Source organism: Syngnathoides biaculeatus, chromosome 3 (genome assembly GCF_019802595.1).
Source record: "Syngnathoides biaculeatus isolate LvHL_M chromosome 3, ASM1980259v1, whole genome shotgun sequence".
NCBI lineage: Eukaryota > Metazoa > Chordata > Actinopteri > Syngnathiformes > Syngnathidae > Syngnathoides > Syngnathoides biaculeatus.
Genome location: NC_084642.1, coordinates 5,199,121 through 5,217,969, shown reverse-complemented (window position 1 = coordinate 5,217,969; position 18,849 = coordinate 5,199,121). Strand labels below are relative to the sequence as shown.

General features: G+C 43.5%; 1 protein-coding gene across 2 annotated transcripts; it reads right to left on the bottom strand.

Moving 5' to 3' along the window:
- Window positions 1-6,429: 6,429 nt before the first annotated feature.
- Window positions 6,430-17,630, bottom strand: leo1 (LEO1 homolog, Paf1/RNA polymerase II complex component). Of its 2 annotated transcripts, none has more exons than XM_061813812.1 (14): window positions 17,495-17,630; window positions 16,659-16,807; window positions 16,294-16,604; window positions 15,959-16,167; window positions 14,745-14,849; window positions 14,557-14,651; window positions 14,248-14,396; window positions 14,051-14,135; window positions 13,068-13,162; window positions 12,845-12,979; window positions 10,833-10,968; window positions 9,333-9,531; window positions 8,229-8,326; window positions 6,430-6,780 (listed from the first exon to the last, which is right to left on the bottom strand). In XM_061813812.1, exons 1-14 carry the CDS (start codon window positions 17,550-17,552, stop codon window positions 6,610-6,612), a joined length of 1,995 nt encoding a protein of 664 aa, XP_061669796.1. In that variant the 5' UTR covers window positions 17,553-17,630; the 3' UTR covers window positions 6,430-6,609. The 2 variants fall into 2 exon arrangements, with proteins under 2 accessions (XP_061669796.1, XP_061669797.1); XM_061813813.1 differs by having other exon boundaries at window positions 16,294-16,595.
- Window positions 17,631-18,849: the final 1,219 nt, after the last annotated feature.

Genomic DNA, 18,849 nt, shown 5'->3' with positions numbered 1-18,849 from the left:
CTTCTGCATCATTTTGTAGGGCCCGTGAAATGGTCGACTTCATGTTTCATGTGAAAACACCAAAAATGGAAATTGTCTTCACTTGGAATAACATTAAGATTCTTCGTGCATTTTAAATTTCCCAAGAGTCGAACAAACATTTTTGATTGTCTTTTGACTTCAAAAATAATTGTCCAATATTGTGTAGATAATTCATCTGTTATGGGTTCGCTGCTATAATGGCCTTTCGAGAGAAGCCACAACTGCAATACGACCCGTGACAAAAATGATTTGACACCCTGAGGCCTTGTGGAGAGCAGGAGTCCAAAAAAAAAACGAAATTTGTATGACAGTCATTCTACGAGTGCCCTGACCCGTCTTACTAGTCGACGTTCATATACTAAAGTGCTCATTGTCCTCACGAGTAGGACAATTTTGACATGCTGGTAGGACAACTCCATGTGACTAGTGAGGCGAAACTAGTTGACAACCGTGAACAACTAATGACATAATAGAGCTAATATTAAGCACTTACCTCGCAATACTATTGTTGCGAAGATGTCAACTAGTGCACAGTTTTGCTTAACTTATAACATTTAGTTGCCTCAATAGTATGCCAAAGAAGGGCTACTACTCTGCAGAAATGTTGAACACTAGTGGAGTGGTTTTCAACCTGCAGGGTGCTGAAAATTTAATCTCCAAAAAGTGGAGGGGGGGGCTACAAAAAAGTTTGGGAACTACTGCACTGGTGCGAAAAAACATGACATTTAAGACCCACTGGTTGTTCTAGTGTATGTTCCAAATATTTTGAATAACGTTATTTGATATTGATGATATCCATCTTACAGTCCACTAGTATGCTTTTTGTCTTCATTTTTAGGAGAACTTTGACCTCTTAGGGGGACAACCTGAGGCTGTTCACTAATTGACAACCGTGGGCTACTCGTACTTTTACTGACATAACATTCTACAAGTCAACATCTGAGCCTGCACAAGCAGTGCAGAGATTTCAACTAGTGCAGTTTTTCCAACTAGCGACATTGTCACGAGCCTCCGATGTGGGGCTGGAGCCAAATACAGGACTACAAGACGAGGACATGATGTTAAGCGTAGTTTCATTCAGGCTGAGGTGGCACAGAAACACGGTGATGAGGATAGCTCAACACTGCACTATTTTCAGTTGTGGAGATTCCTACTGTCAGTGAATGCAACTCACAAACTCAGGGCACAACGCTTAACGAACTGGCGAATGCCAGTGACCAAAACTCCATCTTAAATACACCATCTAATGACAGTCCCAATGTGAAACAGCTATCAGCGGGTGACAGGTGTCAACGGCCAGGGCAGCGGCCACGCCCCCTCTTGGCTGTGGTCCAGCCTGGCTCATGACTGACATGTAGTCAAAAGTTGTCTTACTATTGACCAGAAATGTCATACAGTACTGGAGAAAATGTTGCTAGTAAGAAGCAGTTGTTGTACAAGTGTGCTGAACTGTCTTTCAAGTCAAGGAACTAGTATGCACTTTTTACTCTTCCAACTTTGGCATGCCAGTAGCACAAGTAGAGTTTACTAGTCGAGCAAAACTGTGCCTTAGTTGACCTCTGTATCCGACTAGTGACATAAAATTCAGGTATTGCGAACATTTCAAGATGTTGGGTTATTTAGGTGTCCAACGAGTGTACAGAAATGTAAAAAAAAAGTTACTAGTAAGACTCTGTTGTTCTACCTGTAGGTTTGATTGTCTGACTAGTACTAGTACATTGACCTGAAGATGAATATAATGGCGGGAGAGGAAGTTGGAATCAAATGTACATTTCCAGCAGTTGATGGATCATCTCATTTCGCAGTGAGCCAGCCTCTACCACCGAGTGACAGTTGTACCTACGAGGCTCGACACTAGTATAGCGAACGGTCGCTGTCTTCCTTTGCAGGAAGGATGACGTAACAGGGCCAGCGGAGCTTTCCGCAGGCCTGTGGGAAGATGGCGCTAGCAATACGGAGAGAAATATGCCCCCCCCCCTCAAAAAAAGGGTAAAATGCTGCAGCCCTCCCCTCTGTATTATGCACCTTGCGCTACCGACCCCCCTCTTGCCCGTTGCCCACCACCAGCGCTAGCGGCGCTGCCCCCCCCCCCCCCAATCCCTTCCCTTCACTGTGTGGAATGGGGATTATGTAACAGACTGCAGTCTGAGCTAGCGCAGCGCATCCCTCGTCACAATTTTCTTCCCTTTGCTAGACGCAAGCGTTTTGCAACATGGTAGCTGTCGCACAGGGCAGGCGGCAAACTCATCCCGCCCGCCGAACCTTTTTATGTGATTGCTGATAGAATCTGTACCAAAATTTCAAATTGTCATACGCAGTCAATAATCTTGACGTCTTGCAAGCGTTTTTTTTTTTCTCTCTCACAAAATCGCCTTTCATAGTAACTTGAACAATAGTTGAACAAGCTATTTTCCTTCACTTCTGATTTTGAAAACTGAATGACCCATCAATGTGTTCTCAACGTGCATTCATATGATAAAGAGAATAAACATTTACTGTGCGTGGTTTCCCAGTCATAACGGACATCTCAGGAAACGCGTAACAACGACGTGGCCTGTGACGAAAAGTATTTCAAACGACAATGGAACGCAAAACAACATTACTAGTAAGATACACTCATACTACTAGTCTGCGGTTTTATTAGTGAGGATGGGCATTTTAATGTCACTAGTAGGGTCCATGAAGCTATTAGTGTGTGACTAGTTGGGCCTTACTTGTGCTGCACAGTAGGTTTAATTGTGTACTAGTAGGCCAAAATTAAAAAAAAAAAAGTGACTCGCAAGACACAGTCGTTCTACTAGTGCGCCCCAATCATGCTACTAGTGTGCTAATTGGAACTCAAGGCTTTTAAATAACAGCTCAAAAGGCTTCCCATACATACAGCGTACACATACAGATTTAAAATGAAAAATCTGGCGACACGGTGGGTCAGCTGGTAAAGCGTTGGCCTCACAGTTCTGAGGACCGGGTTCGATCCCGACCTCGCCTGTGTGGAGTTTGCATGTTCTCCCCGTGCCTGTGTGGGTTTTCTCCGGGCACTCCGGTTTCCACTCACATCTCAAAAACAGGCAACATTGATTGGACACTCTAAATTGCCCCTAGGTGTGATTGTGAGTGCGACTGTTTGTCTCTATGTGCCCTGCGATTGGCTGGCGACCAGTTCAGGGTGTACCCCGCCTCTTGGTGGTTGACAGCTGGGATAGGCTCCAGCACTTCCCGCGACCCTTGTGAGGATAAGCAGCAAAGAAAATGGATGGTTGGATGAAAACGTTTCTGTAAACTCTTGACAACAATTTGCCCTGAGCTATTAGCCATTTTTATAGACTTCCTACCCTGGCAGCTTTATTAAAAATATTTTCTGAAAATCCAAGAGCCTCTTTTGGAGATAAAATCTTGTAACATTAAGCAAGTGAATAGCCAGAAGGTTTCTTACACACATCCAAGTTGTGTGTGTTTGTGCAGAACAGAGAGAGCAGGTTGTCAGGAAAGAGAATGTTGTCATTTTACGCAACTACCCAATTACCTAATCACATAGTTTGTGTTTTACCAGTTTTGGTCGTCAAGGTGCTCGTCCTCTGTTCCGGAGTCTGTGCCAGCTGAATACTGGCAAGGGGCGAGCTTCACCCTTGCCTGGCTGCCATCCGACTCCAGGATACGGCCAGATTTCAAGGACACGTAATTATATACCGTAATTTCCGGCCTACAAGAGCGCACCTGATTTTAAGCCTCACCCAGTACATTTGTAAAGGAAATACCATTTGGTACATAGATACGCCGCAGCTGTGTAAAAGCCGCAAGTGCCCACATTAAAACACAAGATATTTACAAAGAAAGACAGTACACAGAAAGAGTTTTCAAAGTTTTAATACCTTAGTTTAGCTTAACATAACAACAACATGGTAGCACAGAACTAACAGGGCCGGATTAAAAAAAAAAAAAAAAAAAAACGTACCTAAATCACTGAGACGCGGCAGCAACACGCCAGCACAGCGCTAATGCTAGCACGGCGACAACAGGGCCGCTTAAAAAAAAACGTACTGGTAAAAATCACTGAGACACGGCAGTAACACAGCAGCAACACGCTAGCATAACGCTAATGCTAGCCCAGCGCTAATAGGGGCGGTAAAAAAATAATAATAATAACATACCGGTAAAAGTCACTTCCTCGGCACATATTTTCCACCGATCTCACTTTTACCTTTTCTGCTCGAGTGCCCCCTGTGGCCGTTAGAAAAATCTGCATCATCGTATAAACCACAGCATTAAAAAAAAAAATTGCGGTTTATAGGTCGGAAACCACGGTAAATATTCTACCACAAAATAGCAATAGCACCTGATTTTCATTTTCTGTACATTTTGGGCTTGATTACATCACATTTGTAATTTCAGCAACGGCTGTCGGCCTTTTTTTTTTTTTTCTTCCTCCCATCGCGTTGTTTCGATGCATGTGTTCAGCGAATATATGTGCTTACGTGTTTTCCGCGCGGCAGATGAACTCGAATTGGCAACCGGCAGTTTTGGCATTCATGCATTCCCGTCATACCGTTTGCTCCATTGTGGTCGGGGAACGACCTCATGTAACCTCTCGCCTGTCAGAGCATCGGAAGCGCTGACGTCACTGGCCTATTAAATTTAAAAAAAAAAAAAAAAAAAAGAATCTCGTTTGTGAACATTACATAATATATTGTAAAATAGAAAAAAGAGATTAACCTGTTGCATTAATTCCCGCCAAGGATTAAAACTGTTTACTACATTTGTGACACAGTCACCGGTTAAAAATTAACCCGTGCGCTTGCCTATGAAATTTTTCTAGGAGGTCCTGCATTCGGTCTGTAAGTGCTCAAATTTTCACAAAAGTTTCCCTTTAATCATTCCATAACCAATATGTTATGGTACTGTACTCAGTCACCAAAAGAATGCAACTGCGGTCTTATATGACACGAGTGTTTTATCAGTTTTATGGGTAATCAGATATGAAGCTTAAAATGTCAACTCTGTCGCAGCAAAATATTAATTACTGTAAAAACGTTGACAAATTTCAAATACTCTATACACAGTCAGCTTGATAAGAGGCATAATGTACTCATGAATGCTAACATAAGCCAAAACGTCAATATACATCTGCATGTAGTACATTAAAAAATATGGGGAGGAGGGTTGCTTAGCCAATATGTATTTCTAACAGCATAAATTCCACTTCATACAATGAATTTAAATGAGATTTTTGGCAGTTGAATTGGGGAGGTCTCAAAGGCACCTTTATTAAATCATTCATTATATCATTCGGCGGCATGGTGGAGCAGCTGGTAAAGCATTGGCCTCACAGTTCTGAGGTCGAGGGTTCGATCCCGGACCCACCTGTGAGGAGTCTGCATGTTCTCCCCGTCCCTGCGTGGGTTTCCTCCCACATCCCAGAAACATGCAACATTAATTGCACACTCTAAATTGCCCCGAGGTGTGATTGTGAGTGCGGCTGTTTGTCTCTATGTGCCCTGCGATCGGCTAGCAACCAGTTCAGGGTATACCCTGCCTCCTGCCCCTTGACAGCTGGGATAGGCTCCAGCACTCCCCGTGACCCTTGTGAGGATAAGTGGCAAAGTAAATGTTTGGATTAGTGTCCACTCTGTCGCAGCAAAATATTAATTACTGTAAAACCTCGAGAAATTTCAAATACTCTATACACAGTCAGCTTGCTAACAGAATCATGTTGCTAACAATGTGTTCACGAATGCTAACATAAGCCAAAAACATTATCAATATACATTCTGCGGGTAGTACATAAAAAAAAGGGGGGGGGGGGCTGGGAGGGGTGCTTAGCCAATATGTATTTCTAACAGCACAAGTTCCACTTAATACATCCATTCATCTTATCCTCACAAGGGTCACGGGAGTGCTGGAGCCTATCCCAGCTGTCAAGGGGCAGGAGGCGGGGTACACCCTGAACTGGTCGCCAACCAATCGCAGGGCACATCGAGACAAACAGTCACACCTTGGGGCAATTTAGAGTGTCCAATTTATGTTGCATATTTTTTGGGGTGTGGGAGGAAAACGGAGTCCTGGAGAAAACCCACACAGAGACGAGGAGAACATGCAAACTCCTCACAGGCGGGTCCGGGATCGAACCTGGGTTTTCAGAACTGTGAGGCCAACGCCTTACCAGCTGCTCACTGTGCCGCCCCACTTAATCCAATGAATTTAAATTACATTTTTGGCAGGTGAATTCGGGAGCTCTCAAAGGCACCTTTATTAAATCATTCATCATATCATTCACGCGCAGTCAATGCACTTTGTACCCTTCTATTATTATATTAAAAAAAGAGATAGATTAAATTTCATAACTTTGCTATTGTCTGACTCACGCATTTGAATCATATTTAAAAAAAAAAAAGTCAGAAAAGGCCTTGGGAATGTTGAGTTACATAAGACAATTGTTTCTTTATTTCTCGCCTCAGCTGTACACGACGTCAATAAGCATCCGTGCGATTGTACACACCTACACGGAGTTCTCCTTAAAAAATATACAAAACAAGGTGTGTCTGATAGTTCGGGGAAAGAATTCAAAAAATAATAATAATTATCAAAAAAACATTATTCATCATCTTCTTCCTCCTCGTCATCCACTTCCTCCGCTTCCCCTTCCTCTGCCTCTTCTTCATCCTCCTCTTCCTCTTCTTCATCACTGATCACATATTTCTTGGCTTTCTTCGTGGTCACCTCCTCCTCGTCCTCTGCCTTCCGCTTGCCTGACCCTTCACCCTCCTGCAATACACACAAAGACAGTCAAGACCTGAAAATGAGGCGGCCTCCCCCAAAACTGAAAAATCGTTTCCTGATGTGCTTTTGATCAACACAAAGTTGTGCTTTGAGATACACGTTTGTGTCATTCCGTGACCGCACTCATAACACAAAGCAGTCATAACACTCAAATCAACTTTTTCACCCTCAATGGAATGCAAGAGCTATTCATCCTTTCCAGCCCCCCCCCACCACCACAAAAAAAGGTTATGTGTATTTTAATAAGGAAAATTAGCACTACATAATATTTTTGTTCTGTTTCGTGTAATATAATCAAATCAAATAAAAAAGAATGTACCGTAATTTGCGGCCTATAGGCCGTGACTTTTTTCACACACTTTCAAACCTGCGGTTTATGCGGTGATGCGGCTAATTTGTGCATTTTTTCTAACGGCCGCAAGGGGGCACTCAAGCGGAAAAGGTAGAAGTGAGACCGGTGGAATATATGTGCCGAGGAAGTGACTTTTACAGGCATGTTTTTTTTAACTGCCCCTGTCAGTGCTGTGCTAGAATTAGCACTGTGCTAGTGTGTTGCTTCTGTGTTACTGCTGTGTCTCAGTGATTTTTACCAGTAGGTTTTTTTTCTTTTTCAACCAGCCCTGTTGTTGCCACGCTAGCATTAGTGCTGTGCTAGCATGTTGCTGCTGCGTCTCCGTGATTTAGGTAGATTTTTTTTTTTTAATTACCGGCGCTGTTAGCACTGCGCTACCGTGTTGCTGCTGTGTCTCAAGTGATTTTTACCGGTATGTTTTTTTTTTTAACCGGCCCTGTTAGCGCTGCGCTAGTGTTAACGCTGCACTAGCACCAGGCTAGCGTTAGTGCCACGCTAGCGTGTTGCTGCCGGGTCTCAGTGATTTAGTTGTTTTTTTTAAACCAGTTTTAGAGCTGTGCTAGTGTGTTGCTGCTGTGTTACTCCCGTGTCGCAGTGATTTTTACCTGTATGTTTTTTTTTTAACCGCCCCTGTTAGCGCCGCGCTAGCTTAAGCACTGCGCTAGCGTTAGCTTTGCACTAGCATGTTGGCGCTGTGTTACTGATCTCTGATCAAAACGTTTTTTGTTTGTGGCCTACAGCATGTACGGTTTTTATTACAAAAAAAGGCCAAAAATAATAAAATAAAAAAATACATTTCACATGGCAAAAGAGATGAAATAATATCAAATAAGACCAAAATCAATTTTATCCCCGCACCTCTATTTCATTTTCATTGTTCAATTAGCTATGATAAATGATTCAAACCCTCTCAAGTACTAGTTGCCGATTCTTTCAAGTGGAAAACAAGTCACTTTTCCTCTTTTTTTTTTAAACTCATGCAGGCCTTTCTCTCTCTCTAAGTGGAAAAGCTGGATTTTCAGCCTTGGCGGCGGAAGGCAGCACACTGCCACCTGTTTGTAGACTTCCATATGGCACTCACCTCGTCACTGTCCAGCTTTTTGGCCTTGATCAGCCTCTGCGCTTTGTCGTCGTCGGAGCCTTCGTCGCTGTCTGATGAGTAGATCCTCGCTCGTTCCTCTGAATTGAGTTCGACAGACCACAACAGTGGGTGACCTCATAAAACAAACCTTCTTGAACAGAAAGAGAGATGTCTAACATGGCTGCTATGGCTACAGGTAGCGAAAGTATGAAAGTTCTAATACTTGTATACATCAAAAAGACGAATATAAGGAGTGGATTAAAGAATGGACAGAAATGTACCCGAGTATAGTAGTAAAAATAACTCTTCAGTCTTCAAAACAGCAAAAAAAAAAAAAAAAAAACATTGTACTTGCGGCTTCCCTCAAAGGGCCGTTATGGCTGTGAAACGATATAAAACTTGACCGCCTCATCATAATTCCAGATGAAATCAAGGGCAATGGGTTTTTCGCAACTAATGTTGTTTGGTAACACAAAATTCCTTGTAATATCTCAACGTTATCATTTATACAATTTGAACCAAAAAAAAAATCATGGAAGTTGATACACATGATTTGCGTCCGCGGGCCACATAAAATCACGCGGCGGGCCGGATGTGGCCCCCAAGCTTTGAGTTTGACACCTGTGTTCTATAGCATTCGTACTAAGAAGAAAAAGAAAATCACGCTGAACTGCAAGATTTTTTTGCAGTCAACCAAAATGTGATGAAAGTCGAGTCAGTAAATGGTAATTGGGGGAAAAATACATTTTACCTGTATGTTTATTTCAGATGAGAGAATTTTTTTTTTTAAATGCCAGTGTCACATGGTGTTTAGGTTTATATATAAAACTTATATTCAAAATAAGGTCACTTCTGTCAATCTGTCGCATCCTGGACGTTTTAATACTCCTGGGGTCACGTTCCTCTGTGTTGCTGCTGTCCCATAAGCCCCCAAAATATGTCAATCAATGAACACCTCAATCAGCAATTACTTTTCGGGCATTTACCCTCATAGATTGAGCCTATTTTGACCACGCAAGCAATTTTCCAACGTAACAAAGAGCAAAAGTACAAAACGGTGCGAAAAATGACATCCTGAAGTCAATAACAGTGATGGGTGCTCACCTCTCAAGCCTCCCCCGCCTCCTCCTTTGTATTTGCCCTTGATGGCTGCCAGGCTGATGGACTCCTCCCCTTCTTCGTCGTCGTCATAGCGATCGGGCTCCAGGTAGCTGCTGCTCAGGCCTCTCTGGTGCTGTTTCTCCCTCATCCGCCTCTGCTGCGACTCTCTGCGGATGGACGCTCGCAGCCGCTCCTCCTCTTTCTACGTTGAGGGACGCCGGTTGGAAACTCAGTTGAATCTGTTCTCATTTATGACACTATCGTTATGAAAAAACGATCTTCTGCCCCTCAGGGACCTGAGTGCCCAAAAGTGGAATTGTGATACACTCGACTACATGATATTATAGTCTAACAACATAGGCCATTTCCAACCACTCTGCTGCAGCACACATCTGGGGAAGGTACGTGAGCCAAAGTACCACACTTTGTATATTGCAAGACTAACATCAGAACCACTTTCATCATCTTTAATGTACTATCACAATATCAATTAGGAATGTAAATGCATATTCTAAAATTCCTTCTTTCCCCCTTCTTCTAGAGCAGGGGTGTCAAACTCATTTTTGTCGCGGGCCACATTGTACTTGCGGTTTCCCTCAAAGGGCCGTTATGGCTGTGACACAATAAAAATCTTTAACTGCCTCGTCATATTTACACGTGATATTTATGAACTAGTTTTGGAATCAGAAATCAAGAGTAATGGGTTTTTCCCAACTATTGTTGTTTGGTAACACAAAAAAGCTTGTAATAGCTTAACGTTATCATTTATGATATGGCAATTTGAAATTTTGGTACAGATTTGAACAAAAAAATCATGGAAGTCGATACACATGAATGCCTACATGGGCCAGATAAAATCATGCGGCAGGCCAGATCTGGCCCCTGGGCGTTGAGTTTTACACCTGTGGTCTAGCGTCTGTTATCTAGTTGATGGTAATCTGCAAAGGTTGGATTGAGAAAGATGGACTTTTCTCGTTTGTTGAATTTCATGCGGCGGCAGGCTGATAAAGCGTTGGCCTCACAGTTCTGAGGACCCGGGTTCGATCCCGGCCCCACCTGTGTGGCTTTTGCATGTTCTCCCCGCGCCCCTTGTGAGGATAAGTGGCTAAGAAAATGGTTGGATGGATGAATTTGTTGTTTGCTGAAAAGGTTTAAAAAGGGAAAAATTGTGGTTATTTATGTCTATCGATATCATAAGCCGTGGCAAAGAGAAAACTGGCTTGATCGCTTTGTTCTGATGAGTGCCGTCAGCAGCTTTTGTTTGGGTTGACAGCGCAGATGTAAGCAGCCTCGGTCTTGCTAACATAATGTCAGTGTCGCTGACCACAGATCAAATTTATTATGTAAGCTTGCCACGATGTGTCTTTATGTAAGCAGCTCTTATGTGTGTGTGTACTAGACACAAAGGACCATTTGGATTATTTTATTATTTTTTTTTTCCTTGTTCTGGTGTTGGTAAGTGGTTTCTCAAAACATAAACATAACAGAGCCAGCCGGTATTACCTTGATCATTTCATTACGATGCGACTCTGGATCTCGTCCGGCCATGGGGAGGATTCGGATTTTCTGCGTCTTGGAACAACGGTCGGCCAGGGACAAGGTCATCTTCCTGTGGGTGGCGCTGTCGGTGGAGTGAGGCCTGCCGAGAAAAAATGGCCGGTGTATATAAAATGATGCTGGACTAAATCCCAGTGAAGCCCTGCTATATTATGGCTCATTGTTCATTCCATCCCTATATTCAATTTTTAAGCGATCGCCTTTTAAACGTTTTGTTTCCTCTCCAGAATTCAGAGTTGCGCGCATTCAACTACTACCACGGCGGCAATATTCTGGGAAGCGCTGAGGGCTACACAAACTCCAAAGTCCAGTCATAGTCGTTCCCACAGAGAAGAGACATAAGATGCCGGTGAGATTTTTGCATTCATTTTTTCATGTGTTGCTGCGCCATGTGTTAAAAAAAAAAAAAAAGAGCACTTGTTTGATGCTTAATATCACCATAACAATAATGGTAATTTCCATTAAGCTGTCGATGTTGTATTTCCTCTTTTTTATAGTAAATATTTGCTTGAAAAATCAGAAATGCCTATAAATAGTTACACATTAGGTAATATATGCTATATTGGCAACACAAGCTTAAACCTGGAACCATTATCTTTAACATGAGCTCAATTTAAACAGAATTGCCATTGTATTGGCACTCCGGTTTCCTCCCACATCCCAAAAACACGCAACATTCATTGAAGACTCTAAATTGCCCCTAGGTGGGATTGTGAGTGTGACTGTCCGTCTGACTCCATGTGCCCTGCGATTGGATGGCAACCAATTCAGGCTGTACCCCGCCTCCTGCCCGATGATAGCTGGGATCAGCTCCGGCACTCCCGCGTCCCTTGTGAGGATAAGCGGCTCAGAAAATAGATGGATGTACCGTAATTTCCAGCCTATGAACCGGGACTTTTTTCACATGCTTTCAACCCAGTGGTTTATGCGGCTAATTCGTGCATTTTTTTCCTAACGGCCGCAAGGGGCTACTCGAATGGAAAAGGTAAGCGTGAGACCGGTGGAATATATGTGCCGAGGAAGTGACTTTTACCGGTCTGGCCCTGTTAGCGCTGCGCTAGCATGTTACTGGCGTGTCTCAGTGATTTTTACCTGTATCTTTTTTTTTTTTTAACTGGTCCTGTTAGCACGGCTGAGCTAGCGTTAAGCTCTGTTAAACTGTACTGTCTTTCTTAGGGTTAGGCTTAGGGCGTGGCGCTAGCGTTGGTGCTAGCTTTAGCATTAGCGCCGCTCTAGTGTTAAACTCTTTCTGTGTACCATCTTTCTTTGTAAATTTCTCGTGTTTCAATTTCGGTTTCAATGTGGGCACTTGCGGCTTTTACACGGCTGCGGCCGATGTATGTACTAATTTCCTTTACAAATGTACAGGGTGAGGCTTATAACCAAGCGTGTTCTGTAAGATAGGAATTACGGTAATTTCAAAGAAAAATTTGTTCAAATCCTGGTTGATGGGTTGGATGAATTTTTGCAGCAACAATACTCTTGTGCAGTGGAAGCAAAGCTAAAGGTTTTATAATTATTAAAAAAAAAAAAAAAGGGAACTACAGCATTGATAAGAATCAAAACAGAGTGCCCCATTAGAACAAATGTTGATGTCCAATGTGAGTAGATCAGGGTGTAGCACTGTTGCGTATGAAATCAGCTTTGAAAGGCATTCTACTGGTCCCATGTAGTCTGAGAGGACAGAACATCCAGGTGGACAAGTGGTAGCTAAGAGGATTACGCAAACCTGGGCCGCTTGCGCAAGCTAATTCAAGGAGTTGGAGCACATTTCCCAATTATGTGTGAATAGAGGCTACTATTGTTGCTTGGAATAACACTCAGTTTCTGGCTTATTAGAGCAAAACAGATCAGAGGACCCCACAGTATTCCTTGAGACTTCTGATCTTTGCTGAAGCTTCTGCCTCCAACAAGGCCTTTATTTATGATTAATAACCCAGAGAAGAGGATGCAAGTACCTGAACGTGAGCTTGGTTTTGAACACAGCCTGTCCCTGCAGCCCAGTACCCTGGCGGATAAACAGGTGGTTGTGGTCTCCCTGGAGAGGAGCTTTGTAAACGTCAAACACTTCATTGCCGAGGTGGAGGGACATGCTGGAGCAAAAAGAAGGGCGGAAAAAGTTGAGGGCCTGCCGTAAAGAAAGAAATCAGATAAAGATGTGGGTTGATCTTGAAGACGTACCTCCCGTCGGACCATTTGACGATGCGTGCGTTGCTTTCACGGGTTTCGTTTCCTTCCTCATCTCGCTTGACCCGCCACCGAATGGTGTTCTCCACCTGGCAAAGGCGACGATACCGTCAGCCACAGATAAGCAACTTTCCCGCCATTGAGTCTGGTGTAATATCAAAGCTTATTTTACAATGAACATATTACGCTTTTGCATTGAAAGGATGCTGTAGATGCTTATAAAGGACATCAAATAGGCTGGATTTCCGCGACATGATAAAGTGCCTAATTCTGATTTAATCTTGAATTCTGCAATGCATTAGTTGACGCGGGCATTTGATAAAAACATGATGACTATTGTCAAACACAGTTTGGGACTGGGGCTGCTTTATTCCTCCGGGGCCTGGATGTCCTTCTGTGATGAATGGAGCAATGATTTCAGCTGTCTACCAGAAAAACCTGCAGGCAACCATCCGGCCAACAGTTTGTACCACCAAGCTCAATCATTCTTGGTTTAAACAGGATAATACAAAACATACCGGCAAGCCCACACCCGAAGTGATCAAATTAACCAAAATCAAGGTTCTTGAGTGGTCAAATCAAACTTTAATCTTATTGCAATGCTTTGCTATTGCATTTAATGTAGTTCACGTTTGGGCAACATCCAATATAACCCAGTTAAAAACGATTCTGCAACAAACATTCCGCCTCACCATTGCGAAAGCCTGATTTAAGTTTTGTTGCCAAGAGTAGCACAACCACTTACTAAGTTCAGAAGGAAATTACTCGCAATCGCGTCATACAGGTTTTAGATTTGTTTTATTCCTTCACAAACTGCATTTTATATTTACTAGATCTCTCTTTGTGAGATATTAAAATCGGCTGTGATGATGTGAAACATTAAGTGTGATAAATGTAAGAAACATAGGTAATTACAAATGGGCTTATTACCCAAAAAGTTTCCGCTATAAAGTAGACAAAAAGAGAAGTGCACACACCTTCAGTTTGAGCCTGGTGCGTCCTTCTTCATCCAGCATTTCCTCGTCTTCAAATTCATCCTCGTAGTACTGTGGGTCGAAAGGTCTGCAAAGGGGGGGATTCGATTGAACTCGGTTTAAACATTCACGTTGTATTCAAACATATCTTAATTCCCTGCGAGCATCACACGAATTCATAAAGTTTAATTGGCTCTGACCTGGGCTCTACGGAGAGGAAGTTGGGCAGCTTAACAAAGTAAAGATCAGAGCCGAGGTCAGTGCTAACTTTGGGTATCTCCACTTCGATGCGAGTCTCGGGCACAGGCTCCTCCTCTGGCTGTTCCCCTTCCAGGCCGTCTTCTGCATCCTAAAGAGAAAAGCTCATCAAACTCTGCAGGCTTCAATGCGCCATGATAACAACAACAACAAAAAAAAAAAGGATGCGCGACAGAGGCTCTGAGGGAACACAGTTTGGGAATCCTCATGAAAAATGAAGCAGATAGTAATGCAAAAGTGCAGGTGGATACCATGGGCTGTCCCGGAGTTGGCGGCTTTTCTGCGTCGCTGTCAGAAGAGATGTCATCAGCCTCGCCGAACAGGTCATCCGCTGCAGACTTCTTGTCTGCGAGGTAGCGCAGAACAAAGGACCTTCCAAATCCTGACATCTGAAAAAATGTAAAAATAAAACGTGTAGACACTCATCAGGGTGTCTTACTATCATTTGCCCCCACGTCGCTGTCAGAATCGGAGTCGGACGCGGCTTTCGCTTTGCTTCTCCTGTGGATGAAATCATCTTCGCTATCGCTTCCCTTTGCAGATTCTGGAAAATACAAAACATGTAAATCAAGGCAAGGCTGGGATCAATTCATCTTCTCGTTTGTGTGACTTTTTGTAAGCCATCCCTCGGTCAATTTCAGTTACTGGCGAGCTTCAACTTAAGTGAACTGGGTAAAAACAACAACGACAACAAAAAAAAAGTGTGTATCAGACCCCGATGCATTTTCATTTACTGAACAGGAAAGATAGTCAAAAATACAAATATGAAATAAAAATACTTGCAGGGAGCATGGAGAGAAGCAAAATCTCCACTCACCGCAGAGTAAATCGCCAGCTAGACATGGAGTCGGAGGCACACCCCATGTTTATGTGTGTGACATTCATCTTTATTAGACTTGAAAATCTCATTATTTATATTCATGTTGTGTTTTTTTATTTATACTTTACAATACCGACCAGCTGCGATGACCCTTGATCGGACAGCAATACTCAGTTGATATGATTGATAACGTAAAATTGTGGCTGTACAATTAAATAAGAGTGATTATGTATTCCACAAGCCATTTTAGCAAGTGTGTTCACAATTTTTGATGTCGGACTGTTTGCTACATTTGGAATCGGGTTCATATCCTTAGCTTGTTGGCCATCTCCATCGCGATTTTGTCATTTCGACGACTTGAGAAATGAAAAATAATTTTTGGATGACCATGTTCCTCAGGTATTTCTTGGGATCTGAGACCGGTGGAATATATGTGCCGAGGAAGTGACTTTTACCGGCCCTGTTAGCGCTGCACTAGCATGTTGCTGCTCTGTTACTGGCTTGTCCCAGTGATATTTACCGGTACGTTTTACTTTAGCCGACCCTGTGGGGCTTCTGTTAGCGTGGCACTAGCGTTAAACTCTTTCTGTGTACCGTCTTTCTTTGTAAATATCTCGTATTTCAATGTGGGCACATGGAGCTTTTACACAGCTGCGGCGTATGTATATACCAAATGGTATTTCCTTTACAAATGTACTTGGTGACAGTGAGGCTTGTAACCAGGTGCGCTCCGTCGGCCGTGAATTACGGTCCCTAGAGTTTGTTGCAGTTTTGTTCTTTCCTTGTAGAAACATTAATTAGCCCACCAATGACAGAGCATTACGAGTACCAACCCGACTTTCTGTTCCTGGGCCCTTCGTCGTCAGAGTTGTCCCTTTCTTCATCCGAGTATTGCCGTTTCTCCTCTTCGTCCTCCGATTGGTCGCTCTTAGCCCCGCCTTCCCACTTCTCGTCATCCGAATGGTTCACTCGGCCTGACCCTTCTCCGTCAGAGTGAGGGGTGCCCGCACCCGACCGAGGTGTTCCAAGATCGCTGTGAACACTTGATCCAAAAAATAATAACAATAATAAAATAAAATAAACCCACATCATTCGGTACAACAGCAAAAGATTTATGACAATGAAAGCACAACACAAATCTTTCTAGAATAGTCCATAAGCCACTGACCTTCTGTCAGTCCGGATACTGCCCCTGTCAGAGTGAGGACTACCCCCGCCAGACATCCCACTGCCCGCCGGGCTTCCGCCATCTGACCGCCGGCCTCCATCTTCCTCGTCCTCCTCGTCATCGTCCCGGCGGCCACGCTCCGAGCCGCTGTGCTGCTCCGTGTCAGAGTGTTCGTTCTCAGCCTGATCCGAGTGCACGCTGGCGTCCGACTGATTGCCCGACCGCTCGGACTGGTTATCGCTGCGTCCGCTGCCGCTGTGCTGACTGCGCTCCTCTTCCTCGCTATCGTCCCCGAACAGCTCCTGGGAATACTTTTTTTTTTTTAAATGTGCTTTTAAATTTGCAGATTAATTTTTCTTTTTTACCTTATTCATACTGGGTTGCTCTCCTGCGTGGCCTGCCTCTTCGTCGTCGTCATCTTGTTCTCGCTCACTGTCACTGCCGCTGCCGGAGGCGTTGCTGACGGATCGCGGTCTCTCTTGCTCGGAGTCGGAACCGGAGCCCGAACCAGACCCTGTGGAGCATCAGTCATAAGATTAGGCACACTGGAACAATTGATTAATATCCAATACTGGATCGCCATCTAAAATTTTTACTATTTACTCTATGGGGGCACACAGTAATTTATGTTTTAAAGCAGAGTCCTTGCAGATAAGCAGGCCAATTTATAATGATGTTATGAAAGTTTGACTATGAATTGAAAAAAATATATTGTTAAATATCATAACAAACCTTAATAACGTGTACCTCATTCACTATTAAAGACCCGAAAATATTTACAGAGATGGTTTTATTAAAAAACAACAACAACAACTAGGACTAAGTTATTTCAGTAGAAATTATATCAAAATGCAGTGCCAGGAACTCAAATCGTGGCTAAACGTTCTTTAGATTGTTGTGGTCGTCTGATATGAATTTAACTCGAAACTTTTTTTCGTGTCTGTGTAAATGTGTATGTGCTGAATGCGAGTTAACACTAATACCGAGTGATCGCTAGGAAGTTGGATCACATCAGACTATTTTTTATTTTAGTTAACAAACTGGAGCCAATCAATCCTCATGTTGTTAACGAGAGAGCAGAAGTGCCTAACAAACATAGCCTGCGTTGCTTGTTTTCAGCCTCGTTAAAGCTAACTCGTCATTATACATTTTACAAGTCATAAAAGTAGCAGATCACCGCAGAAAAAAAATGTATCCATACCTCGTTGCTCATTATCACTGTCTCCATCACTCCCGAACAATTCGTCCATGTCCGCCATTTTTTCTGCGCGTATTGTGACCTACCGGAAGTATTTGGCGCGAGGACATTAAACTTCTGGGGTCACACTGAGCACAAGAAACGGTTGAAGTAAGTTCAAAACGCCACTAGGGGTCACCAAATAGCAAGGCGTCGAAGTCCTTGAGCTCGACCTTATGCTCTATGGATGCACAGTACAGTATTAGTACACACATTTCTAATAATAATAATAATGTCGTCACTAGTAAGATAATTCAGAGCAAAAGTACAACGATTCCCATTTCAACACGATTGTAGGATATTTATGCACACGAGTAAGACAGCTTGGCAATACAGTATTATCCATTCATCCATCCATTTTCTGAACCGCTTATCCTCACAAAGGTCGCAGGGAGTGCTGGAGCCTATCCCAGCTGTCAACGGGCTGGAGGCTGGGTACACGCTGAACTGGTTGCCAGCCAATCGCAGGACACATCGAGACAGCCGCACTCACAATCACACCTAGGGGCAATTTGGAGAGTCCAATGAATTGTGGAATGTTTTTGGGATGTGGGAGGAAACCGGAGCGCCCACCCGGAGAAAAGCCACGCAGGCACGGGGAGATCGTGCAAATCCACACAGGCAAGGCCGGGATCGGACATGGGTCCCCAGAACTGTGAGGCCGACGCTTTACAGCTGATGCACCGTCCCGCCTCTATTTAAGAATTCTCTGTGATAAAACATAATGGTTAAACAAATACAAGGAAATAAACACACTCATACCTGAAAATGCTGATTTAAAACTTGTTTTACCTGTTATATTTGAGATGGAAATTGGTCAACAGGGGGGAGAGTTACATATCAACTGTAATATTACAAAACAGGATGGATGCTTTTTATGCATGGATAATTCAAATGAAACTAAAGAAAATGTTCAATCATTGAATTACTCCCAAGAGCCATTATTATTATTATTGGAAATTAAGGCACAGTGGGGTAACTGTTCTGAGGTCGAGGGTTCAATCCTGGACCCGCCTGTGTGGCGTTTGCATGTTCTCCCCGTGCCTGCGTGGCTTTTCTCCGGGTGGGCGCTCCGGTTTCCTCCCACATCCCAAACACATGCATCCATTGGAGACCCTAAATTTCCCGTAGGTGTGATTATAAGCGTCTCTATGTGCCCTGCGATTGGGTGCCAACCAGTTAAGGGTGTACCCCGCCTCCTGCCCGATGACAGCTGGGATAGGCTCCAGCACTCCCCGCGACCCTTGTGTGGATAAGTGGTGAAGAAAATGGATGGATATGTATGAGCGTTTCATTTGCGGTGACTCACTGTGGCGACC

Bases quoted from the DNA above. Each gene is read 5' to 3' on its own strand.
- leo1 (XM_061813812.1), bottom strand. From the start codon at position 17,552: ATGGCGGACATGGACGAATTGTTCGGGAGTGATGGAGACAGTGATAAT. The intron at 16,808-17,494 runs GTATGGATACAT...GATGCTCCACAG, and splicing joins CAGTGATAATGAGCAACGAG to GGTCTGGTTCGGGCTCCGGT. The intron at 16,605-16,658 runs GTAAAAAAGAAA...AAAAAAAAAAAG, and splicing joins AGCAACCCAGTATGAATAAG to TATTCCCAGGAGCTGTTCGG.